Below are 18,678 nucleotides of genomic sequence, written 5' to 3'. Positions count from 1 at the left end.
AGCCTCCCCCTGCTCATCAGACCGCAGAATTCCAGGGCAGCCCCTCTGCTGCGCGCCCTCCCCCCCCCGACCCGAGCCCTCGGTCTCCCACCGCAGCATCCTGGCTGGAAGCTCCCGGCAGGCGCCAGCACGCGGGCTTACGGCCCTCACCTGCGTCTGTGTTTGCTAATCACTTATCCTCATGCCGTATCTCCCCGCCAGCCTGGGAGCTGCCCGTGTCATTTCACCTTTGCGTCCCCAAAGTGCCTGATACAGAAGAGGGCCTCGGCAAATGTTTGTGGAGTGCACACCAACAGCTGGGCTGCTTACTCAGAATGGCAAGTTTTCTTCAAGCCAAGAACGTATTTATTCACGAGTATGTCCTGATGGGCGAGGTAGGGGCATGGGGCCTGAGGACTTTCTTCTCTGGCCCCTGAGAGGTGGTCTAGGCTGAAAGTAGAGACTGTTCCAGGAAAGCTGGGTGTCAGGAACGGGTTGTAGATGCAGCGACCGCACGAGCTATTACGGGAAGCTTTTGGCTGGCCGGGCTGCTGAAAGGGGCCCGTGTTGGCCGCCACAGGGACCACTGGGTTGGGCCGGAGGGGCGTTTTTGATCTTCCTGTGTTCATTCTGTGCTGTCTGAGCAGGATCCAGTGTGCTGGGGTCCCCCCCGCCAAATCTCCACCCTGGAGCACATTCCTCTTGGCCATCTCAGTTTGCTCAGGGAGGGAAAAGCGCAGGTTTCCAGATGGGCGCTTAAAAGGTTTTTCTGTTAATGGGGCAGTTGGCAAAAAAAAAAAAAAAAAAAAAAAGGATTGGGGGGTTTGGGGGGAGGAGAGGAGAGGAACCCTGTTTGCTTTGATTCCCGGCTCTGCCGGCAATGTTGACTCAGTCTGGCCCGCTGTGCTGAGCCTTGGCCGCTGTGAGGGGCGGGGCAGATCGGGGCGGGGAGGCTTGGTGGCCCCAGCCGCTCAGGGAGGCCCACCTCCTCCTGAAACTTGAATTTTCCCAGCTGTAGAAGGGGATGATGGCCCTGGGTCCCAGGTTTGTGGGGGAAGACAGGGCACACTGGGGGTTAACCCCCAACAGCCCCTCGCAGGTGATGTTTTTCACGTGGGCTTCACAGGATGGGAGCAGATGTGTGGACAGCGCCATTCATTCGATACCTAGGAACCGAGTGCCCACTGCGTGTCAGGGCCCAGAGGGCTGTGCTCCGGGATCGGAACTGTGTGGACAGAGCAGAGGGGCAAGTTGTGGGTCCACACCGTCTCTGCTCTGTTGTCCACATTTACCAAGGGACCTGCTCCCCTGAGGAAGGAGCTCTCCTCTGACCGCCACCTTAGCACAAGCCAGGGGAGTGGTGAAGGTACGCGCCTTTCCCAGACCACGAGACATGGTCCCTTCCCAGGACGCAGGTAAACTGTCCCTCGAGAGACCGTTCCCCAGGGTCTGTTCTCCAGCCAGGCTGAAGGTGACCCCCAGCCCTGAACTGCAGCAAGGGATTAGAGGTGGCCGTCCATGATGAGTGATAAACTCCTTTTCTCACCACAAGGAAGGGCCGTGGTGAAGGCAGGTTGGAAATGAGGGCTCAGGGCCGAGCTTTAGTGAGCATCGCCCAAAAAGGCAGAGGGCAGGAGCGAGAGCTTCCCTGAGCGGGCGCGATGCCTCACGACAAGTACACCAGGATGAGGAAGAAGGACGACCAGGCCTGCCCTTCGCTGAAACGCCCTCTCTCCCCTGGCGGGCCATGGCCAACCATCCACGAGAAGACTCGGTGGTAGCGAGCCTTTTCCTGCATGACACTTGGCTTTATTATGGGAACAGAACGAAGATGATAAGAAAAACCAAGTGTCACCCAGAAACCCCAAATCGGCTGCTTCCAGACTTCCCCCAGGAGATGCCCCTCAGTGGTCAGATGGAGCTCCCCCCACCTCTGCGGGGCAAATGAAATGTAATTAGGAGAAAAACAGAGTACTCAGAGATTTCATTGATTTCATCCGCCCCTGATCCTTCCACTTCTGAGTGCATTGAAGTTCCTTGAATAACTCAGAGAAGATTGTTGAATTATAGTGTTTGCTTGTGATTCAGAAGCAGAAATTTTTCCAAATGTCTTAGCAAGAAACTGACATCTGAGGGGCCATTATGAGTGAGTCAGCGAGTGTGGGCAGATCATCAGATGAACTGAGCTCTACTTTCTTGTACTCTGCCTCGCTGTTCTCTTACTGTACAGGAAAGTTCTGGGAGGATGAATAAGTAAGTACAGGAGAAAAGAACTAAGAAGATGTTGCTGGCTTTCACGAAGCAGGGCTGCCCGGCCCCACGGAGGAGGTCAGACCTCCGCCCCCACCGCTGCAACTCTCCGTCCTACCCACACTACGTGGACCCGCCGGGCTGCCCTCCTCTCCTTTCCGGCCTCTGGGCCCAGATATTGTGAATGCTGTGCACCCCTGCGGGGACACTGAGAGTCCGGACCCCGGGCTGTGGCATCTCTCATCTGCAGGAGGAAGCGCGCGCGCGCACGAGCTCGCTCACGCACTGCGGCCCCTGAACGGCTGTGATTCTCGAGGTGTATGGACACATTAACCCTCTCATCCGCATCTCTCCCATCTCCCAAGGTGTGCAGCTCCTGATAAGCAATGTGCTGTGGCAGGAACAGAGATAAGCAGGGTATGGTTCGGTACCTGGAGCTGAAATCAAACAAAGATAAATACTTTTTGAAGCCCGGTGTTTGTCCAAGAAACCTCTGTTGTAAAGTCTCAGAAATCCATTCGTTTACCCAACAAATATTGGCTGAGTACTACTTGGGGGCTCGAGGGACCTTGGAGAAGTGGGAGGCTTGGGGCCTGCACCCCAGGAACGCAGAGACAGGACAGCACCACCCCTTCCCGTTGGCCTTTGCCAAGTTCTCCGCCACCTCTCACACACCGCCCCCTCGGGCCAGCTCTGGAGCAAGGTAACGGTCCTCTTCTTTGTGCAGTAGAATCGGAGGCTTGGGGAGGGAAAGGACAAGCTCAAATCCCGGGATAACATGGCAGAACCAGTCACAGGTCTTTAGACCCTGACATTGAGGGGTACGCTTGGAGGAGTCAAGAAGCAGGCTGGCCAGACGGCCTCCAGCTGGGCATCCCAGGCGTCCGGACGCTCAGCTCACCTTCCTCCTCGCCTCTGGGGTGTAAGTGGGCCGGTCCGCCAGCCCCACCTCCCAGGTACGTGGCCCCACATGTCCACTCGCACGGCCTCTCCGGAAGCACCCCTGCCCCATCACCACCAGCTCTCCCGTCTGTGACCCCGGGCGCCCCTACTGCACCCCACCCCCGGCCTCCTCCCATTTCACCCTCCTCACGGTCACCAGAGGGATCTCGTGAAACAAAAATCAGACCTCGTCCACTGCCTTCTGGGAAACTAACCACAACCAGGGTGAAACCAACCAACCCTCTCAAGCCCTCTCGCCACGGCAGATGTGTTGTTGCTCAGATCTCTGATGGGAAGACACCTGTCAGGGGCACACAGAGGGGGCGAAGGACAGCCAGGTGCAGGCCTACCCTGGGGAGGGAGGGAAGGAGAGATGGGCCAAAAGGGGCAGGAACTGTGGGAAGTACGGCCCGGATTGCAGAGCTCCAAGCTGTGGTCCCTGCAGCTGGGAGGTCTGGGAGGGGCCTTTAGGGTCCTGTTTGCTCTCGGGTGACTTCACCCCTGCCTGCCTCCTCGCCAGTCATCTCTGCTGCCATGCTCCCCACCGGCTTCTTCCAGCTGGTCATGCCTACCAATGTGCGTGTATTTCGAGGCCTTTGCATACATTCTTCCTTCTGTTTTAAAAGTCAAGGACTTTCCATGGCTATGTCCTCATCATTCAGTCGCAACCCCTTGGATAGCTACAAGAACCATCCCTGATGCACCTGCTCCCCAGTGTTTATAGCAGCAACGTCCACCGTAGCCAAACTATGGAAAGAGCCCAGATGTCCATCAACAGATGGATGGATAAAGAAGCTGTGGTGTATGCAGCCATCAAAAAATGAAATCTTGCCATTTGCAATGACATGGATGGAACCAGAAGGTATTACGCTAAGCAAAATAAGTCAATCAGAGAAAGACAATTATCATATGATCTCACTGATATGTAGAATTTGAGAAACAAGACAGAGGATCATAGGGGAAGGGAGGGAAAGATGAAACAAGACGAAACCAGAGAGGGAGACAAACCATAAGAGACTCTTAATCTCAGGAAGCAAACGGAGGGTTGCTGGAGGGGAGGGGGGTGGGAGGGACGGGGTGGCTGGGTGGTGGACACTGGGCAGGGTATGTGCTACGGTGAGCGCTGTGAACTGTGTAAGACTGATGACTCACAGACCTGTACCCCTGAAACAAATAATACATTATATGTTAATAATAAAAAAAACCTACCAGAATTAAAATAAAAATATGTATGAGTGTAAAAAAAGTAACAGGGAAACAGGTGAAATTAATTTTAAATGTTATATGTTATTTAACCCAGTAAGCCCCAAATATAATCTTAATATGTAATAAATGACGGTAAATCAATAATGAAATAATTATGTAAACAAACAAGCAAACAAACAAAAAGAACCGTCCCCAACCAAACTCCCCAGAGGGTGCCCTGTCTCTAGTATGCCCCGTGGGACTTATCACTGCTGCATCCCCAGGGCTGGGACAATGGCCTGGCACAAACTAGAGGCTCAACAAATACTTGCCAACAGCCTGACTAGAGAGAGCGAGTGGATGTGATCCCGTGAATGACCAAGACCCCTCTGGTCATGAGCCAGCTCCTGAGTGGCTGTATGTTACATGCCCAACTGTGACCAGTGTGTTCTGAAGGTGTTGCTGGGGGGTCAGCCCCACAAATGTGACCCCACGTTTCCTCCCAGGCAGACGTGTGCAGCCGGGAGAGGGTGTGGTGATGATGGCATTTGGGGACAGTGGCAGGAGAGCCTGTGTGCACACCTCTCTACTCCCCTGAAAGTCCTTGGCTGCAAAGGTGTGTGGGAAGTGACAGGAGCGTGGATGGAGAGGGGCTGCGGCCGCCAGGGAAGCCACGGTGCCCCGCAAAGCCAGACTTGTCAGCATCCACCCAAACAAACGCCCGTATCCAGGATGTGGCCAAACTCAGGAATGTGGAATAATAGGAAATGTCTGCAGCTTGCTGGGTGGCGGCCAGACGACATGGCACAAAAGAAGAAGGGAAGAAAGGATTTGGAGGCAACTGCACACTAAATGAGAACTCATCCCGTGTTCTCCTCGGGTCGCGAGAGCGGGCCAGCCCTGGCCTGACCGTCGGGTCTGCGTGCCCTTTATCACAACGAGGGGCGGCGGGGGGGGGCGGAATCACCCTTATTTTTTAGAAATGAATAGGCTTTTGTGTTGGGGCGTTGGGTCACCTGTCGGCCAGGAGGCTTTCTGGGGTGGAGAAAAAAGAAGGATTGACACCTGTCCCCCACAGGCCTCCTGTCTGTCGGCCACAGGTCTCTCCAGACTTCTCTGAAGCCTGTCTTCCCACCTGTAAAATGGGGTGCGAGCCCCTGCCTCCACCCCAACAAGGTTGTGCCAAGAATCCAATGAGGACAGACATCTCCCAGAGTGGACCGTCTTCTCGACGGTCGTCACCTTTGCCTTTAAGCCCCACAGGGAGCAGGGGGGACCCAGTTACATCCAGGAAGATAGGCCTCGGGCACCAAGCCAGTCCCCTGGGGAGAGGGCTTTGTCAGGGTTTCAGGAGAGCCTCCAGCTCGCAGACGTCTGCTCGAGGCTACAAGGCTGCGGGCACAGAGGAGCCGAGAGGGCAGTGGCCTCGGGGGCGAGCTGGCCTTGGGGCGCTGCCCTGCGCCTCCTCCAGCCCGGGGCTGGAGGGGAAGGTGCGTCATTACCCTCGAAATGCCCTCGGGGGAGCGAGCCCCGTGGTGTCAGGAAGGGACGAGGCTTTCAGGTTTGGGAGTCTAGGTGGTTGTGCTCCGAAGGGAGCGGGGCCTGAGGGCGGACTCCCCTGGGGCCCAGGGCAGGCGCTGGGGGCTGCCGGTTCAAGCACGATCGCTGGCCCGTCCTTCCTCGCGGTCCCAGGAACCTCCCAAGCTTGCCCCCGGCTCACGCGCGCTTGGCCGATAGCCCTCAGTGGGTCCGGAGGGCCGAAACTTGGGTTGGGCTGTGTCCATGGCCGCCCCCTCGACGGAACACGTTTGGGAACCTCTGCTGAAAGGAATCCCCCACCCGTAAGCCCGTCAGCCCCGAAGGGACACAGCCAGCCTGCTCGGAGAGCGGTCAGCCGGGCCGAGACGGGCGCTCACTCACCACAGCCAAGTTCAGAGGGAGAAAGAGCCCGGGGTGCTCGGGTTTGAGCCCTCAAAGGTGCTGAGGAGGCAGAGTGATAACATCACACCTCACTTCCTTCTTCTTGCCTTGAAAGTTGCTGTTTTAAATGTCCGGACTCCCTCCCCCCTGCCCCTGCCTGGTTTTCCACCATTTTCTGAGTGGGAGTCGCTTCTGTGTCAGGAAAATCCTGGTAAGCCGCAACTGGTCGGCTCCGGAGGTCCTACCTGTGACCAGTCTGAGAACATCCCCACCCCTCCCTGGAACCCGCAAGCCACAGGGTTGAATGCTTCCTGACCTTTTTACCTGCAACGTTGTGATTTATAAGAAATACGTATTTGGTCATTCAGACGACCACAATATATTTCTCATACATAGTTGGTCTTTGCCCACAATTTCTGGCTCACAAGTCCCTAAACCCTTGGAATTTTGAAAGCGGTTAAGGGCGATAAAGGTGGGGTGTGGGTTTTTTTTGGTTTTTTTTTTTTGCTTTTTAGTAGGCTCCACCCCCAGCATGGAGCCCAACGTGGGGCTTGAACTCATTTCCCTGAGATCAAGACCTGAGCTGAGATCAAGGGTCTGATGCTCAACAGACTGAGCCACGTAGGGTAGCCCAAGGTGTCTTTTGTTATGTTAATAGGGCTACTTTGGACCCCACCCAAGGGGACCGCTGTAGCCCAGAGGGCCCACCTTGTGATTAGTGGGTTACAATTTCTAGTCCCTTCCCCCCGGCCCCGCACCTCCTCCTCCGAGGGGAGGGGGCATCTGGAGAGGGCCTCGAAGCTCCACACCCTTTCTCCATTCTTTGCCTTGACTATCTCTTCATCTGGCTCTTGATTCTTACCCTTTAATACACTGGTAAATGTAACTATTTCCCTGAGTTCTATGAGCTGCTCTGGCAAATTAATCGAACGTAAGGAGGGGGTCTTTGGAACCTCCAATCTGTAATGGATTGGCCAGAACAGCGTGGGGCTCACAACTGGCCTCTGATGTGGGGGGTGGTCTTGTAGGACGGAGCCCCTAACCTGTGGAATCTGGTGCCAGAAAATCTCAGGACTGCGCTGAAATCTTAGCTGCCCAGTAGGTATTTGAGAATTGCTGGGTATTTGGGGGGGTGGTGGTGGAGAGAAGGGGACCCACGTTTCGTGCAAGAATTGGGTCTGGGAACCTTTAAAGACCACCCCTCTGTCTGACCCCAGCCCATAGAGGCCTAGGGATCAGTCAAGCCCAGCAAAGAATTTGCAGGGCCTGGAGCAAACAGGATGTGGGCCTGCTTCGGGCCAGTGTCCGTGCCGAGCCTCGGGCCCTCTGAGCACAGGGGTCCTACAGGCGCCTACACCCAGGGCATCTTCAGAGCCGCCAGTTCTTCCAATGGCTGTAGGAGTGGTGTCCTGGAGCAAGAATTCCTGCCCCATTCAAAGGCAAATGTGACCCTCGGAATGCAGGGGGGGAAGGGGGCAGGGGTCTGGAGCTTGAGAAAAAAAGGAACGCAGTTGACAGGGCGCTAAGAAGAGCCCTGTCTGGGAACTAGATGTCTGTCCTGCCACACAGATGTGTCGCTCAGATGAAATTTATCTCTGCTAATAACCCTCACTCTGGGAAAGACTCCCAATTTAGACTCTTCTATGGAGTTAGGGGAGGGGCAAAAGTCTCTCTTGAGCCCGCAGGGTGTCAACTGCCTTCAGCTCAGAATACTCTTCGTGCCAAAGTGGCCATCTGGGGGTGACCTGCCCTCGGCCCTGCAGTGGGAAAACTTGCAAGTCAGCACAATTTCCCCCAATATTAGGGATGTGGCCCTGGACCTCACAGCCCAGCCGTGGGAGGGGAAGTGCGGAGTGAGCCAACCCCATCCCAGGGGCTTCTGTTTGCCTTGTCGTAAAACCCGTGATGGGCCTTTGCACTGTCTGGACCCTGACAGTCTGGAGGTACAGGAGGCTCCCCAACAATATTTGTCACCTACAGTGTTGTCACCACTCTGGCTGTTCTCAAGCAATGATGGGCTTCAGCAGGGACCAGAAGTCTACCTTTCAGTCCACCCGGGGGACATGAGAGGGCCAGCCACCGGCTTTCTTCCCCATGTGGATGACCTGACTCACCTTAGTTGACAGGAGGAGGAAGGGGAGGTCTGTCCCACGTATGTCACACCCCGAGAGGAGCAAAGGGCTCTGAGGCCAGGTCCAGGGCACCTGTTGAGGCAAACCCACCTCTGCGGGCCTGGTTTTAGTGCCCACCCCCCACCCCCCACCCCCCACCCCCCCCAGCTCAAACTTGAGTGCTTTTTTGCAGGATCAGGTGGTGGCCCCATCCCACCCCCATCCCACCTCCCAACAATGAACTGCCTGGGACTAGGGGTTACCAGGAGTCAACTTTCCAGGAAGATAAAAGACATATCCGTGGCTAAAGCCCAGGCCTGCCCTTGGGGGCCTCAGCAATGGCCCCTCAGGAGCAGCGACTAAACTTCTGGACTGGTAAAGCGGGGCCGGGTCTCCGCCTCTGTGGCCCGCCCGGCCCTGCCCGGCCCTAGGCTTGACAGGGTCCCGGGGCTCACGGGACTCGCAGGGAGCCCATGGGCATTTTCATGCCGGATTGCCAGCTTGGCGCGGGCCGAGGGAAGGCGGTGAACGCGCATTCCCTCCATAGCAGAGCCGCGCGCGAACTCGCCTGAGGGCCCCGCGGCCGTGAGGCCCCGGAACCCAACGCCTGGACCTTGTCTTCCAGCGGGAAGGAGGCCATGTTGTGGCCTGCTCGGGTGACTGCCGCGCACGAGGAGCGGGCGGAGGGAGACACTGTAAAGTCATAAAACCGGGGCCTGGGGGACCCACTTCTGCTTTTGGTTCCCCTTTTGCCCATGACGTATTTTGTTAGCAGGGAAGCTTTTCAAGCATCTTTGGAAGTTGGGGCGCCTGGGTGGCTCAGTTGGTTAAGCGACTGCCTTCGGCTCAGGTCATGATCCTGGAGTCCCTGGATCGAGTCCCGCATCGGGCTCCCTGCTCAGCAGGGAGTCTGCTTCTCCCTCTGACCCTCCCCCCATCTCATGTGCTTTCTCTCTCATTCTCTCTGTCTCTCAAATAAATAAAAATCTTTAAAAAAAAAAAGCATCTTTGGAAGTTGGAGTGTAGAAATAATGATTTATGAGCCACGTGAAATTCTCCTTGAGGGGCATTTTCTAGACGGATCCCTCCTTCCCGCTCTGCGGAGGGTGAGCACCTCTCCGGGAAGGTTCTGGGCCTTGGGGAAATGGGGCCCAGAGAGCCCGGCCGCGGGGCCGGGGGGGGGGGGGGGGGGCGGCGGGGCGCCGGCAGGTGCACGGCGGGGCGGCGGGCGGGGTCGGGGTCAGGGCCAGCGGCGCGCCCCGCCCCGGGGGTGGGTCACCGGGCGCGGCCACCTTAAGGCCCCGGGCGGGGCGGGGCGGGGCGGGCGCAGCGCGAGGCCGGCGAGCGGGCGGGAAGCCATGGCGCCGTCCGGGCCGCTGCTGCTGCTGCTGCTGCTGCTGCTGGTCCCGCGGGCCGGCGCGCGGGCCGAACCCTACTTCCGCCCGGGCCGGGGCTGCCGCCTGCCCCTGCGGGGGGACCAGCTGTCGGGGCTGGGGCGCAGGTGGGCCGCGGGCGGGCTGGTCCCTCCCGGGGCTCCTGGGGGTCCTGCCGCCTCCCCGGGGCTCCAGGACCCTGGCGCCCTGCCTCCCTTGACCTTTGAGGGTCAAATCCAGCCCCTGTGTTTTGGGGGGCACTCTTTCTCTTTACATTTGCAGGCTTGGACCAGCTTGGCCTGGGAGGTCTTTGGGGCGTTGCTGGGGGAGCCGTGTGGCTCCTGCATTTGGGGGCGCCCTGCCTCCTTCACATGCTGGGTGGGCTGGGGTCCCCCGTGGAGCTGGGCTCACCTCCTCTCTTGGGGGAAAGGAGTGGGCCTGATTGTGTGGTGCTGATCTCTTCCCAGGACCTACCCCAGGCCTCATGAGTACCTGTCCCCATCGGACCTGCCCAAGAGCTGGGACTGGCGCAACGTGAACGGGGTCAACTACGCCAGCGCCACCAGGAACCAGCACATCCCCCAGTACTGTGGCTCCTGCTGGGCCCACGGCAGCACCAGTGCCATGGCGGGTAGGCGGGGTGACTGTGGGCCACCGCGGCCGGCCACACGGCCTCCTGAGCGGCACCAGCGGCCGTGATTCTGTGCCAGGAGATTCTGCGCCGGGACTCGGTGTGGGTTGGGCGGTGTCGGAGCCGCTCAGGCCTCGGGGCGCTGCCCTGTGCCCTCTGCCGTGCCTCACTGGCCAGGGAGGGCCAGAGTGATTGATACAAGCTGGACTGTGTTCCCATCACACGGGGTGGGCCTGCCTGGGGCCTGAAGCCCAGGGATAATGTGGCTCGAGGGTGCCTTTTCTGTCCCCCAAAGCCTGTGACCCCAGGCATTTGGGATCAAATCAGAAATGCAGACTCACTCACGCAACCCCCTGCCAGGGATGGGCACAAGGAAGTGAAACTGCTTTTCAGCAGCAGTTAATATTTGAGCTGCAGGCCCATCCTGGGCTTGGAATATTGAGCAGGGCTGGCAGGTTTTCTAGTCTGGCCCTGAGCCCTCTGGCCACAGTGAGGGGAGGCCTTGGGAGAGGACGGAGGAGAGGTGTCACCCAGCCTTGGGCCTCCGTTCAGCCCCAAGCTGGCCTGCTAGTGTGTGGGAGGGGCTCTGCCATCTCCAGTGGCCCCCCGGGGGTCCCGGAACCTGCAGTGGCACCAGATCTCCATTGCAGAAGGGACTCTTCGACTGGGAATCTGGCCCCAGGAGGGCAGGAGACCATGGCCTCCTCCCTGGTGGGTAGCTCACTGGGCAGGCCTGGTGTCTGTGGCCTCATGTCGAATGGGTTAAGAACAGGGTGGTTCCGGGGAAGCCTCTGAGCTGTCCTGTGACTGTTCCTCTTTTGCGGACGGGGGAGCTGAGATCCCTGGCCAGGAGGTCAGGAGACTTGGCCATGGTGTGAGTGGCAGCTGGGAGGACAGCCCAGGAGGCTGGACTTTGGGCCAGGACCTCTGTTGGGCTGTCTGTAGGTCGAGGAGTGGAGGGTGGGGTCTGGACTCCAGGAGGGGCCAGCAGGAGCTTGAGCATACTTCTGACCCTTCAGGAAGGAGGAGGAAGGGGGCAGGTAGGCGGAGGCCCCATTTTAAGGTGTGAGAGCCCTTGGGGGAGGCTGGGGAGGCCCCCTGCCTGAGATGGAGGTGGACAGGGCCCCTGGAGCATGTGGAGCCAGAGGCTTAAGTACTGGAGCCACCGGGAGACCTCGGGCCGGGCCTGGAGGCAGAGGGTCTGGGCCCAGGCTGGGCAGGCATGGCGCTCACAGTGAGGAACTGAAAGAGGGCCTTTGTGGCATCCCTAAGGGTGGGGGATGGAGGGAAGGGCCAAGAAGGTCACCGGGGCGGGCCCTTGACATGGTTCCCTTTTCGATGGTCAGCCCTGCCACGTTTCTGGAATGGACTCTCTCCTGGGCAGACAACTGCTTCTCTCCTCTCCTCGAACCTCCAGCTTTCTCCCCCAGCAGCAGGGCTCTGCTTCCTCTTTCACTGAGAAAACAAAAGCCCCCAAGAGGGGACTTCCATGGGCATGGGCCCAGCGGCCACCTAACACAGCTGCTCCCGGTCCGCCTTTCCCCCTGTCCCTGGGCGTCCAGCGTCCGAGCCCCTGACCCCTGGCCGCCACCGTGAACAAGTGAGCAGGGGGCTTCGAGCCCGTGCCCCCCTCCAGCCACTGCCCCGCTTCTGGGCTCCTGGGAGAGGTGTCTGCAGCCCCTTCGTCCCTCCTCCAGCCCACTCCAGCCTTGCATCACCTCCCACTCTGCGGGCACCATGCTGCCAAGGCTGCCCGTGAGGGGCTGCCACGCGGGCCGGTGCAGCGGCCCCCCGCCAGGCCTTGGCCTCTGCTTGTGCTCCATCATCTGTCCGTGGGACGCTTTCCCTGCCTTTCGCCCCACACCGCGGGCTCCTCCTGCCTCCAGGCCGTCCCTCCCTCTGCTCTGCCGGCTCCAGCTCCTCATCCTTCCCACGTAGCTTCCCAGCATCGGGCTCCCCTGGACTTCGCCTCCATGGGCACTCCACCTTGACACCAGCTGCTGCTCTCCCTCTGCTCGGACACCTGACACCTCAAACCTCAGCCTTTCCACCCTCACTGGGCTCACCGAGTCAGGATCTCAGCCTTCCTGTTACTCGCACAAAAGCCTCGGGTTGCCCCCCATGCAATCCTGGGCCAGATCTTGTCCGTTTTACCTTCAAAGTATGTTCTGAACCCCTCTGCTTTTTGCAGCCCCCATCCCCGCACCCCCAGTCTGAACCCCTGGCTCGCACTGCCCGGCCTCTGGGCTTGCTCCCTTGCCCCGCCACTGTCCCATCTCTGCTAGAGCGTGCCTGCTGATTGCCCCAGGTCGGATTGTGCTTCTGTTCTGCTTGAAACCCTGAGATTTTAGGCAGATAAAACACAAAAATCCTTACTTGACCTACAAGAGCCCCTGTAAGCTGGCCCCCATCCTGTGTTGGGACCCTGTGCATCGAGGCTGCTTTTTTGGGTGCCGGATGCCCAGCGTGGAGAACAGCCTGGTGCACAGTGGATGAGCAAGGCAGGCCAGGACAGGTGGGGAGGGGTCTTCCCTTGTGTTCGGGCTACGTAAGAAGCGTATTAGACCCTCGGTGGCTGGGTTGGGTAGGGGTTGGATACGTCATTCAGGTGTGGACAGGGAGGCCAGCACTGGGAGGTGGGGAGTGGGCTCCCTGGAGGCATGGGGCACCTGAATGCAGATGCGCCCCTCTGCCGGGGGTTCGGGGGGCACGGAGGAGCCCAGGTTGGGGAAGCAGGGTCAGCATCGGCAGCTTCACTGGAGGGGAGGGGACGCCAGCGAGGTGGGCCTGGGCTGCAGGAGAATGGGGCTGGGAACGGAGACCCGGATGGCTGTCAGGAGCCTCACTACGCAGCGGACAACTGCCGCATCAGTGAGGGTGCGCGCGGGGTCGCAGAGGCTCTTTGCTGATGTTTCAAGAAAGGTTTGTGCCTGTGTGCAGGTGCTAATGTGGGAGAGACCGGGGTCCAGGGGGGCCTTGTGTAGGGGGCAGGGTCATGCCTCCTGCTGTCATGGGAGGTGGGTTGGGGACGCAGAAAGCCTGGACGGTGGGTGGCGGAGAGATGAGGGGACTGCGTTTGAGTTTTCCAGTGAAGTTTGGGAATGAGGGGTGGGCGGGGTGAGAGGGGTCACTGTGGGCCCCGTGAGAGAGCCAGGTGGCAGGGGCCTCCGGTCAGCACATCAGCGAGCATCTCCCAGAAAGGGGGACACCCCTGCGTAGCCACGGCGCATAAGGAGACCCAGACCAATGGAGGCGAAGCGTTTTGGAAATGGCAGTGGGGCAAAGGGGCCGGCACCACGCCTGCAGGCCTTGCCTGGTGTGGGGTGTGAGGGTGGAGAACCTCCCTCGGGGAAGTGACCTTCCGGGGGCGGGGGTTCAGCAGCCAGGGCCAGGCTAGTTAACGAAAGAAAACTCGCGTGCTCAGTCGTGCAGCCGATACGTACTGAGCACCTACTGTGCGTCAGTCGTGTTGAGACACAGGAGCTGCAGCTGGGGCCAGATGCTGCGGAGACAGACCCGGGGAACTCCTCGGACTAGTTAGCAGGTGACATGGGGTCAGCACAGCCGGGGAGGGGCTGAGAGGTGCAGGGGCGGGTGGAGGCCGACGACCTGCCGCCAGCAAAGGGGTGTCTGCAGGAAGGGCTCTCTGGGCCAAGGAGTGGCCAGGGGACATGGAGGAAGGGGCAGTGGGCGGCAGGGGCCTTGCTGGTGATTGTTGGTGAGTTCCAGAAGGCCGGGGCTGGGCGTGGGGGGAGGGCTGGTCAGAGGAGCCAGAGTGGGGCTGCAGGAGCACCATGGTCTGGGTGGTGACACCAGGGATGTGGGTGAGCCGGGGGGAGGGGGGAGGTGGAAGGGGGCACTGGTGTGTGTGGGGGTTCATATCCATGCCTGGAAGGGCCCGGGAGACCCCTGGAGAGCCGAGACTCCCGAGGCTGGGTCGGAGCCCCGGATGGGTGGGCGAGCCGGTGGGTGCGTGCTGACCAGGTGTGGGTGCTGCCCTTGCAGACAGGATCAACATCAAGAGGAAGGGGGCGTGGCCCTCCACCCTGCTGTCCGTGCAGCACGTCCTGGACTGCGCCAACGCGGGCTCCTGCGAGGGGGGCAACGACCTGCCGGTGTGGGGGTACGCCCACAAGCACGGCATCCCGGACGAGACCTGCAACAACTACCAGGCTAAGGACCAGGGTAGGCCCCTGCCCGCCCCTACCACCCTCCTCCCAGGGAAGGTGTGGCCGGGGCATGGGGGGGGGGGTGGCGGGGCGGGTAGAGGTGGGAGCCACCTGCCACCTTGAAACCGGTGGGGCTCGGGGAGCAGGCAGCTGGAGCCTGCAGTCCTTGTTGAGAAGTCCAGCCAAAAAGATTTGGGGAGGGTGTCTCCAGCCTGGGGCCCCCCGTGGCCAGGGCTGGTCATGGTGTTTGGGTTGTGCCATGTTGGCATTTTGGGGCTTTCCCAAAATGAGCCCTTGTCAAGGCAAGAGTACACTTTCCAGGAGTGGATGAGGAGGGCAGGCCAGCAGCTGGGTAGACTGACGCACGCGGGCCCAGCTGGAACCCAGCACCCGCCCGCTGCGCTGGCGGGGGCCGTGCACGTGCAGGTGGACTTGGAGCCGAGGGTCCTGCGTGGACCAGCAGAGCCAGCTGGCCTGGAGTCTTGGGAGTTGGCACAGTCCTTCTGGGCTGCTCCCCTTGGAAACCAAAGGAAAGAAAGTCCAAACCCCAAACCCATAATTGGCAGTTTTAAGTGACCTGTCCCTGTCTTCGCTTCGTCTCGGCCAGAGCAGAGAGCCTGGGTGAACCCAGGGGGCCGTCTGAGACCGCAGGGTTGGAGGACTGGGGAGCTCGGGGCGCTTTTTTGCCCCCACTCTCTCCCTCTATAAAAGGGTGAGCTCTAGCAGCCCCCTGTGCCCTCTCAGTGCCCGAGCAGACTCTGGGCACCATCCCACACCCACGGGGTGCCCCCGCCTTGCGTCTGGAGCCATATTGCCCAGCCAGAAAGAATTCCCCCAGACTGGTTGGGTGAGTCTCGTTGAAGTGGTAAACAAAAGAGGGGTCAGAGAACTAAGGAGAGGCCAGATGAAGGGGAGAAGGCTCTGCAGAGTTGGGGACCAGGTGGTCCCCAGGGCCGTGCCTTGCCCTGCACTGGTCTCGTCCGGCCTAGGCTGGGCCCCTGTAACCCACCCGTGCGACAGGGCCAGGGACAACTGAGCAAGCCGACTGTTGGCAGTCCATAGTCTCACCTCTGTATTAGCAAATGTGGCCACAGATCCATCCCTTTCCAGCTGAATTCGGCTCGGGGCATTTGGTGTCCCAGGGACAGATGAAACCACCAACTAGCTCCCTCAAGGAGTCTGATGTCCTGGGGGAGGAATCCGGACAGATGGGGAAATTACAACACTTAGGTAACACGAGAGCTGTAAAAAGGCAGGATGGGGGATGTCAAGGGCCCGGGAAGGGGAGGGACAGTGTTGTCTTACAGAACTAAGAGCCTCCCTTTTTTTTAGCCTAATTCTTGATCCTCCCTAAACCAAAAAATATAAGAAAATACTTATTTTTTTCCAGATGTATTGGCCTGTTCACTAGCCAGCAATACAGTTATCTTTTTTTTTTTTAAGATTTTATTTATTCATTTGACAGAGAGACACAGCGAGAGCGGGAACACAAGCAGGGGGAGCGGGAGAGGGAGAAGCAGGCTTCCCGCCGAGCAGGGAGCCCGATGCGGGGCTCGATCTCAGGACCCTGGGATCATGACCTGAGCTGAAGGCAGACGCTTAACGACGGAGCCACCCAGGCGCCCCTACAGTTATCTTCTTGAAAGCTAATAATTTAATTACACTCTTTTCAGCTATGGAGTCTTGTGAAAAGACCCCGTTCTTGGCCTTTCAAGGAAAAGAAAGGAGGCTACCTTTTGAGCGCCTACGACGCGCCCATTACCGTCTTTCTCTCCTGCCGCCGCGGGGGCAGGGCTCTGCGTAACTCCCCTGCGGCTGGACGCGGAGCCTCGGCCCCCGATGGCAAGAGGATTTCCTTAGCAGCTAAACTGGCAAAGCGGGGAGCGGGCTGGGATGTGCTCCTCGGGGAGCGGGCTCACGCGGACTTCGCCTGCTGTCCCCCAGAGTGCGACAAGTTCAACCAGTGCGGAACCTGCACGGAATTCAAGGAGTGCCACGCCATCCAGAACTACACCCTCTGGAAGGTCGGCGACTACGGCTCCCTCTCCGGCAGGGAGAAGATGATGGCGGAAATCTACGCCAACGGCCCCGTCAGGTGAGGAGGCGAGGCGGGGGCCGCTGCCCGCCGGGTCCCCGAGGCCCCTTTCCCGGGGCGGGCCCCGCCGCCGGCGGCCCCGCGTGAGCGCTCTCCGCAGACACGGGACGGTGGTGCGGGCCGGGCGCGCACGCGCACGCGCGCGCCCGACGGGCGGACAGCGTCAGCGGCGGCAGACTCCGCCCCCACGCGTGGGGGAGGCGGGCCCTCGGGGCTGGTAGTAGCGGGGAAGTTGTCCGCGCGAGGGGCTCACTCTTGGACGCCTTGCGCTCAGCTGCGGTATCATGGCGACGGAGAAGATGGTGAACTACACGGGCGGCGTCTACGCCGAGTACCATGACCATGCCTACATAAACCACGTCATCTCTGTGGTCGGCTGGGGCGTCAGCGATGGCACGGAGTACTGGATTGTCCGGAATTCGTGGGGGGAACCGTGGGTAAGATGTTCGCAGACCCCAACCCCCCCGCCCCCCGCCTCCGGCCCTGCCTCTGGTGGCTTCCCAGCCGCGAACTGCGGCCCCGAGCGGAGGGGCTTCCTGCGCCAGCCCAGGAGAAGCGCTAGTGACGTCTGGGGTCGCGCTCTGCCGGCGGGGAGGGCGGGGGGCTGGGCGGGCTGTCGCTGTCCTGCAGGTCGTGGCGTGTGTGGCCGCATCCCTGGCCGCATCCCTGGCCCCACCCGTCAGACACCAGTGGCTCCTCCCCGTCCCCCGGGGCGGGGTGGGGGGGCCCCCCCCGCCGACAGTGTCTCCAGTCACTGCCAGGGGTCTCCTGGGAGCCCCCGCCCTGTTTGCAAAACTATTCTGCAACGTTCAGTTCAGCTCGATTTTTCCTTTACAACCGTCTTGTCCTTTCTGCTGTCACAGTCTCGGCTCTCCCAAGTCATAGTGGAGTTTTTTCAGAATTACTTTTGAGTTGGGTTAGAAATCCAGGGGAGATAAATTAACTGCCAGAATTTTCATTTCTAAGACCCAGTATTAACCATTAACAGCCTAAGACACAGAAATTCATTACCCTGAAGTGGGGGAGAGTGATTAATGTTGAGGTGATGAAATGTCAATACTTTTGATGAAAGGACTAGAAACCGGGGATATTAATAGGTAGTTAAGTCATCTGGCCCGAAGAGTCAATGTTCTAGTTACATTCATTTGCTTTTTGGCTTACAGGGCCAGGCACCCTCCTTGTTAAATATTAACCAAGTAAAAATATTTCACAGACTGTACTTGGGAGTCGGGGTCCCGCGCAAGGGCAGGAGCACCCAAGCCAGAGGCTGTGGTGAGGGGGGCGGAGGGTCAGGGTGCAGGTGGAGAGCGGGAGCCACACGAGACGGGCATGTGGGGACCTAACGTGTCACCCCTCCCCCACAGGGTGAGCACGGCTGGATGCGGATAGTGACCAGCACCTATAAGGATGGGAAGGGTGCCAGTTACAACCTTGCTGTGGAGGAGTACTGTACATTTGGGGACCCCATCGTTTAAGGCGCATGTCTCCAGAAGAGCAGTGTTATCGTGAACCACAATCAGAGGGGGTCCGCTCGCTCTGGGCACTGGGTTGGTACCACCACGGTCTGAAGGGACTAGGGGCTGGCATTCAACACGATCTGACGGCTGGTCACAGCACTGAGCGCCTAGAAGGGGCGCGTGTCGACCTGCAGACTGCGGTGGCGCTGGCCGCAAGCGCACTCCTGGGGGAAGAGAGAAATGGGAAGGCTGGGAGCCCCGTGCTGGGAGCGCCCCTACCACCAGGATGGCAGCAGTCAGCCTGGCCGAGGTGTGATCCGCAAGGCCGTAATGACGTGACCTCCAGTCTCTTCAATCCATGATTTGGTGTTTTCTGTTTGGCAATGTGGTCTATAATATGGTAAAGAAGGGCAGACTTATCACCAGTTCTTATGTCACCCTGGAATCAGTGGTGGGGGTGGAAGGAGAAAGAAGATGGCCATTTGAGATTGCCCAAGTGATGAATAAAATACGTGACTCCCCGCAGGAGTAGAGCCTGAGCGTGCCTTATTTACACACGAGAATGA

The 18,678-nt window shown here is 59.4% G+C and overlaps 2 protein-coding genes across 2 annotated transcripts; both read left to right on the top strand.

The window, feature by feature from the left end:
- Positions 1-1,969: 1,969 nt before the first annotated feature.
- LOC114197941 (uncharacterized) lies at positions 1,970-4,209 on the top strand. The gene is made up of 2 exons (XM_028089164.2): positions 1,970-2,932; positions 3,015-4,209. The coding sequence occupies exons 1-2, from the start codon at positions 2,616-2,618 to the stop codon at positions 3,640-3,642; spliced, it is 945 nt and encodes a 314-aa protein (XP_027944965.1). The 5' UTR covers positions 1,970-2,615; the 3' UTR covers positions 3,643-4,209.
- Positions 4,210-9,718: 5,509 nt separating this feature from the next.
- Positions 9,719-18,640, top strand: CTSZ (cathepsin Z). The gene is made up of 6 exons (XM_028089113.2): positions 9,719-9,888; positions 10,228-10,391; positions 14,397-14,576; positions 16,505-16,655; positions 16,930-17,092; positions 18,020-18,640. Exons 1-6 carry the CDS (start codon positions 9,746-9,748, stop codon positions 18,128-18,130), a joined length of 912 nt encoding a protein of 303 aa, XP_027944914.2. The 5' UTR covers positions 9,719-9,745; the 3' UTR covers positions 18,131-18,640.
- The last annotated feature ends 38 nt before the right edge of the window (positions 18,641-18,678 follow it).

Source organism: Eumetopias jubatus, unplaced genomic scaffold (assembly GCF_037043125.1).
Source record: "Eumetopias jubatus isolate StellerSeaLion01/CBP00866 unplaced genomic scaffold, mEumJub1_p1.0 scaffold_9, whole genome shotgun sequence".
Classification (NCBI taxonomy): Eukaryota; Metazoa; Chordata; class Mammalia; order Carnivora; family Otariidae; genus Eumetopias; species Eumetopias jubatus.
This window is presented reverse-complemented; position numbering and strand designations above follow the sequence as displayed.